The sequence below is a fragment of the Echinops telfairi genome, unplaced genomic scaffold (assembly GCF_000313985.2).
Source record: "Echinops telfairi isolate 266 unplaced genomic scaffold, ASM31398v2 ScPeMD7_4225;HRSCAF=4972, whole genome shotgun sequence".
Taxonomy (NCBI): domain Eukaryota; kingdom Metazoa; phylum Chordata; class Mammalia; order Afrosoricida; family Tenrecidae; genus Echinops; species Echinops telfairi.
In genome coordinates this window covers 14,328,506-14,335,412 of record NW_022108124.1, presented here as the reverse complement: position 1 = coordinate 14,335,412, position 6,907 = coordinate 14,328,506, and the positions used below count along the sequence as shown (strand labels likewise).

At 49.3% G+C, this 6,907-nt stretch overlaps 1 protein-coding gene across 1 annotated transcript in view; it reads right to left on the bottom strand.

Moving 5' to 3' along the window:
- Window positions 1–6,907, bottom strand: part of LOC101648271 (myosin VIIA and Rab interacting protein) — a 349,534-nt gene that overhangs the window by 28,926 nt on the left and 313,701 nt on the right. Inside the window, exon 12 of the mRNA XM_004708673.2 lies at window positions 17–211. Coding sequence (XP_004708730.1) covers window positions 17–211 — 195 coding nt within the window. The remainder of the gene's footprint in view (window positions 1–16; window positions 212–6,907) is intronic.

Genomic DNA, 6,907 nt, shown 5'->3' with positions numbered 1-6,907 from the left:
CCCCCGCCCCACTTACATTTTCCTCCAGGGAAGTCAGCTGCTCATCCAGGTGCGCTTTGTCCGTCCCAAGAGGAAACGTGCCCTTCACCCGGTCCGCAGGGGCTGGCGGGGACTCCCAGGGCCCTGCGGACTCGGCGATCAACTCCTCCGTGGCGTTGATGACTCTCAGGACTTCTGTGGAGATGTTGCAGAGAGAGACAGCAGAGTACTTCTGTTTGGTCCGACGGCAGAAGGGGACAGAAGACAAGAACAGCACGTTAACAAGGGCGTGGAAAGACTGTACACATTTGTGGTGCTCACTGGGTGCCAGGATAATGCACATGGGCTGCAGAATAAGAGAGAGTCTACTTTATCATAGGGCGCTTGGGAGGGGTGGGGGGGCTGTAACTCCAGGAAGCATCTCTGATAGGTGGGGGCCCAGGAACGAGAATTCAAATGGAAACCATGTCCCCACCCCTGTACACCACAGACACTTTTATGTCTAATAACATGTACCAGATGATAGTCTATTCCCTCAGCATAACTTCCTTCACAGACCCTGTCAGATGATGGCCGGGCACATTTCCCCGTTTCTTGCGACCTGTGAATGTAGCAACTCCCTTCTTCTGTACAATTCGATGACGTGAGTTGTGTTAAATCATCCCCATTCCCGTGATCTTTTTCCAAAGCCAGACTCCCCTCCCTCACCGCTTATCAAAGAGACTCAGTAGCTTTTGGGATTGGGGGCCGAGAGACCTGGGCTCTGGTCTAGAACCTCATCTGGCCATGGCATCTTGGGCAGGTCACTCCCTATTTCTGGTGCTCAGTTTGGTCGACTGTTCCAGGAGAAAATCAGAACAATGTCTTGGTAGCGTAGTCTCTTTAGGGACCCCCGCTGGCCAACACACACACAGCCCACGCTCAGTCTTGCAAGTTTCTACTATAAGGGCGGATCTGACAAACCCTTGGCTTTCCAGTTTGTTTCCCTGGCAGTAGCCACGGAGCCACCGTTCTGACCAGTGAGCCCCAAGAAGAAGTTTCCTGGGGGGATTTCTGGAACAACTTTTGCTTCGTTGATGGAGGGTAAGGAGTACAGCTGACGTCATCCACCCTTGAATGTAGAGGTGAGCGTGAGGATGAGGGCCCAGGGCTCCCAGCCTGAGATATTGCCGAGTCACTGAAAGAGCCCCCGGGCTGGACGACACTGCATGTGGCCCACAGCCACCCTCTGCGCCTCTCACTCCATGGGGAGAATAATCTAGCTGGTGACCCTGCTGTTGGCCGGGTCTCCTGTCACTTGGAGTTTGCTTTCTCCTGTCACACATCATGCCCAGCTTTGGCATTTGGGCTTCAAAAGGACGAGGTCAGGCTTGGGCCAAGGTCACTAACGGGGCTGAGACATTCAAAATATAAAGCACCATCTGCATACGGGCAACAGTCCCAAAGCTGGGGATCAATACTGTCCGGCAGTCATTGTTTCCATCTGTAAGCAGTTTTGTGCATCCCAGAGGTCGTCTATCAGAAGTCAAATATTGTGCATAAGCAGATTTTGTTTGATAAGTAAAATGTCTTTGGAAAGCCTGGCTTGGAATGCCTTTCTTGGGAGATATGAAGCCCTGGCAGGACAGTGGCTAAGTGCCCCACTGTGAACTGGAAGGTTGGTGCTTCAAATGGACAGGCACTACACATAAAGACTTACAGCCTTGGAAATGGGACGAGGACGTTCTCTCTATCCTACAGGGCTTGACAAGAGGGCAAGTCAGACCTGACAAGACAACAATGGGTTAATGGGTTTTGGGTATAGGATCGCTCCTCCTGCGGTGCCTATCTGACTCATCTACCCCAGCCAACATATTAATGATAACCCTGGCCTGACAGCAAGGGGCTCTGGTGGCACAGTGGTTATGCAGTTGGCTGCTAATCACAAAGTCCGCAGTTCAAGACCACCACCAGGGATGTGAATAGACTTGCCACCGTGCAGAACACATTGGAAAGTGGATCGTCGCAGATGCGGTTAGGTTAAAATTTAGCGCCCTATCACTTGATCACCCTTAGGATCCACTTAAATTTGTTCTGGTTTTTAACATTTTCTGCTATCTTTTCAGTTGAGGTTTTTTATATGTATTACTTCATTCCTCTTGCTAGCTTTCGGTTTTTTTGTCACATGTTTTCCTGTATATAAAATCCAGGATAGGCATATCTATAGAGACAGTGCCTGGATGAATGGTTCCTTGTGGGTATGGCAGGGGAGGTTGGGGGGCAATGGGGAGCTAACGACGATGTTATAAAATTGAATGTGGTGATAATTGTACAACTTACTGACGTGATTGACCTATTACATTGTGCGGGATATGAATTATAGGGCAATAAAACTGTTGGGAAACAAAGAATTGCAGTCTTGGAAACCCATGGGCACAGTTCTATCAGGGCGTTAGGAGCTGCATCAAATCGATGGCAGTGAGTCTGGCTTTTGGTTTGATTTGGTTTATGGTTTGATATTGCAAAGCTTGTTCCTTCAGGGGGATTCGACTGTAGGTTTTGTCTTGCCAGAGAGGTTCTAAATAACCCTTCTACTTCCCGAGAGAATCAGAAGGGAGGAAGGGCTAAGGGAGGAATGCGTGGCTGGATCCACAGGCTAGGAGCTGACTCCATCAAGCTTCCATGTGGGGGGACACCTGGTCTCATACCTGTTGGCTTATCCTTGGGTTAGGCACATGTGCTCTGAGGGCTTTTCTCTACTCGTCCTTCTCCCCAGTGGCTGCTTAACTGAATCAACAGACATGCTGCTTTCATTCAAGGAATTTGACTACATACTGAAAAGGTTGGGTCCTGGGGGTCAGAGGAATTAGCTCTCCACCCAAGGGGGGATGCAGACTCACTAGAAGAAGGGCAGTGCCCAAGGAAGTAGGTAGAGCCCGCCAACCCTAAAGGGTTGATCAGGACCCTGTAACTTGTTGTGGTCCTTCTTGGGGATGAACTGGACCAAAAATGGTTTTGGCATGAACTAGGTGCCACTGCTTGCTTCAGTTCATTTTAGAATGGGCTACTTTTTGCACATGGGAGCAAGGTTGTAACCCATCTCTTAGTAAATAAGGCATGTGTTTAGAATGCGTGGCTCTTCTTTAGTAGAAGAGGTGCTTTGGGGTGGGCTTTGTAAAGAAAGAAAAAAACTTACACCAGAGTTCTATGAAAGAGAAGTTATTGACTGTCACACAAATCTCCAGTCAGTACAGGGTTGTTAATTGGCGAACGATGTATGCAGTATTTAATCAGAAGGAGTTACCTGCATCCTGACTCCAGCTGAATACAAGGGGGTACCCCCCAAAACTGGAAAAGCTCCACTGGGCAGAGCTTTCGGTGTAAGTATTTTCCTCTGTTGAACATGGAGCACCTTGCTCTGAGTTAGTGCAACCAGTGGCGTCACCTGGGAAGATTCTCTCTGGTCACAATTAATTTTTTTCGTAAAAGCAGTTTCACTACGACCTCAATTTTTGTGATGGCTGATTTAAGAGAACAGTGTGTGGCTGTGAAATTGTGTTTCCTGCTCAGGGTGGGGGTGGGGGTGGGAGAGAATGCCGCAGAAACTGTTGTGATGTTGAACACAGCTTACAAGGACAGTGCTATGGGAAAAACTCAAGCGTACGAATAGTTTTTTCCCTTTCCTAAAAGGTGAGATGCCAATTGATGACAAACCTTATTCTGGACGTCTGTCAATCTCCCGAATAGATGAAAATGTCGAAAATTAGTGCATTTGGAGTTTGTTCCACCAGGTCACACTGTTAATCAAGCAAGCTTTCTTTTTAAAGGTTCTGAAAAGATTGAGTAACAGTGTGTGACAAAAGAGGCCTTATTTGGGGCAGACAGGGGACTGGTTTTGCCACCAGGACAATGCACCTGCTCACACAGTCATCTCAGTGCACCAGCTTTTGGCAAATAACAGCATGTCCCTCTTGTCCTACGCACCTGACTCACCTGACTTCACTCTGTGCAACTCATTTTTGTTTTCTCAAATGAAGAGGGACATGGAAGGACAGTGATTTGACGATGTAGAAGAGGTGAAGAAAAAATGAGGGAGGTGCTTTCAGCTGTCCAAACAGATGAGCTTGAACAATGTTTCCAAGAATGGAACTGCAGATTTGACAAATGGATTAAGTGTCATGGAGAGTACTTTGAAGGTAGCAAGGTTGTTTTGTAAAAAAAAATTTAAATACATAGCTTTGAAAAAAAATCCATTTATGGGGGGTACCCTCATATATGTTATCAAAAGGATAATCAAAGCTGGGCATCACTGTTGCTTGGCAGTAGCTGTACTTCAATCACAGGGGCGCTAAACCAAATATTGTCCATAGACTTGCTTTTCTGACCAAAGGCCTTTTGTGAGATACAAACTTCCTCGTTCTCTGCACCCACGCGACGCATTTCGTGGAGAGCTCATGGTGGACTGAGACGCCGTCCCCTGCCCACCACCTCTCAGAAGCACTTGAGTGCCAACTGGAAAGTAGAAGGTTCGGCCCAGAGAGGCATCTCTGAAAAAAATGTCTGGAATTCAGCTTCTAGACAGTCACCCACTCCCAAACATTGGAGGTTGTAATCCACCCAAGAGATACTTTGGGACAAGGCCGGGTGACCCACTTCTAAAACATCAGCCCTCTGGAACACAGATCCATCCTGACACACGCAGAAGTCACCCTTCCATGGCTCCGGGGTTTTTGAAATTTTAATGACTAGTGCCCCCTGTTCTGCTCTGGCTGCTGGAATAAAGTCGAGCATGGCAGGTGGGGAGGAAGGCCTTGCAACACCTTGGGTCTGACCCCATGAACTTGACACGGTGGCTCAGAGTGAGGAGTCCCCAGCAGGTGAGCTGAGGGGAGCACCACCGCTTCACCTGGAAGCTTTGTGGTCTGGTTAAAGACGTGGAGCCTTTCGCGGGGACCTAGTCTCTCACTGGGGTGAAATGACTGAGAGAGAACCTGGATGAAATAACGTATAAAAATCTGGGGGCATTTTTGGTTTGAGTCCCAGTTGGCCCTCTGCAGGGATGCAGGGATTGGACTCCACAAGCCGTTTCCCACCTTTCGGGAGTCTGCTACATCGCGGCGGGTGTGTGCTTGCACATTAGGAAGCCTGGGATGATGGCACACACTCAAGATCCCGGCTCCTCAGTGCACCAGGCCCATGAAGGAGTTAAATGAGCCAGAGGAGTGGATCTGCCACACGGTTAACACAAACTCGTGATGCAAAATGTCCTCTTTTCTGCCTTGGCTGGGATTTAAAAGTCGACAGCTCCTTCTTCCGCTACCTTACATAAAACTATCTTTAGCGCTGGGCAGGGTTCTACTTGGATTAAAAGCTGGTGGGGATTCAGGTTATGGCTGGCAGGGAGCCCTGTGTGTAGGAGAAATGAAAAGCTATAGGCTCCTTTCTGCGTCTACGGCTTGCGGCCCCAGTAGGAAGCGCCGAGTCGCACAAAGGATGTGCGATTCAAGAGCCCAGAGGGAGGATGCCATTAGAGGAGCCGACGTGACTCCTGAAATTAATCGCACGATGCATCCGACGGGACTGTTTCACGGTAGCAGATAAGGGAACAGTGCAAGCAGGGAGATAATCAGCTGACAGAATAGGAGGCTATTACAGAACAAGGAGGTTGGTATCAAAAGGCTTTTTTTTTTGGTGGTAAAGGGATGAACAGACGGAATGAAGAGGGCCACTCCACTTGTGACAAACCCAACCTTCACGCTCAAGGAACTGCAAATTAGATGGATGTGTGGAGTGCCAGAGAGGTGGCTGATTCTCTTTGTAAGAGCCAATGTATGCTGATATCAGAGTCCCTGGGTGGTACAAAGGATTGGCTGCTATCCTAAACGTGGGAGGTTTGAATCTACCCAGAGGAGCCTTGGACAAAAGGCCTGATTACCCACTTCTACGAAATCGGCCACCGCAAATCCTCTGGCGCAGCAGGGCACAGGTTCAGAGGTACAGAGAAGCAGAGGGCTTTCGTGGTTGGAAGTTGTCCCGGTTGAAACAAGGGCTTCTCTCTCCTGACCTGTATCATGTTCCTTCAAAGTTGGTGCTGCTCTGGAGTTGTGGCCTGTTACTTTGCTGACAGACCGGATAACCGAGAACGAGCAAGGAAAGTCCACAGGGTAGCGTTTGCACACACAGGACTGCCCCGAGTCAGAGTCCACGCCACAGCAAGCAGAAATCCCAGTGCTGTTTAGAGCAGGCAGCGCACGGGCTCTGGGCTGTTGATTCACTGGTATGCGTTTGCTCTGATCCACATACTCTCTTCCTTGATGACTGAGGGCCACTTCTCAGAGGCGAAGCGTCCAGCTTTGGGGTTCAGACGCCACTGTCCACGGACTCACGTCCATTTCAACAACACAACTCCGAGGGCTGAAAGAAACAGTCCCTGGCCCAGTGTGCCAACGGTGATTTCACCAACGAACTGCATCGGCAGATGGACAGAAAGCCAGGCGCTCCAAGGCTTGGCTCATCAAGCCACTCATCCAGCAGGGAGTGAGACCAGCATCCCGCATAATGAAGACTCCCATGTCGTGACTCATAGCTGACAACAGGACGGGTGGAGACATTTAAGAAGGGGTTTGCCACTCCAAGGTTAAGACTCGGCTGTGCTGGCCATTCCCAGGAACGGAATAAAGAAAAGGGCTGTGTCAGGAGCTATGTCCAGCATGGTGGTCATGTTTGTTTTCTCTCTCGGGACTGCGGGGCAGAGCAAGGGGCCTCTCCTGTTGGGCACTCTAATAACATATTTCAGTCTTTACAACCTCTCCACACTGTCCCCACACACTTTCCCTGCACATAAAACCCAAACCAAGCCCACTGCCACTGAGTGGATTCAGCCTCAGAGTGGCCGCTTTAGAGGGTTTCCAAGAGTATAAATCAGGCATCAAAGACCAAAAAAAAAAAA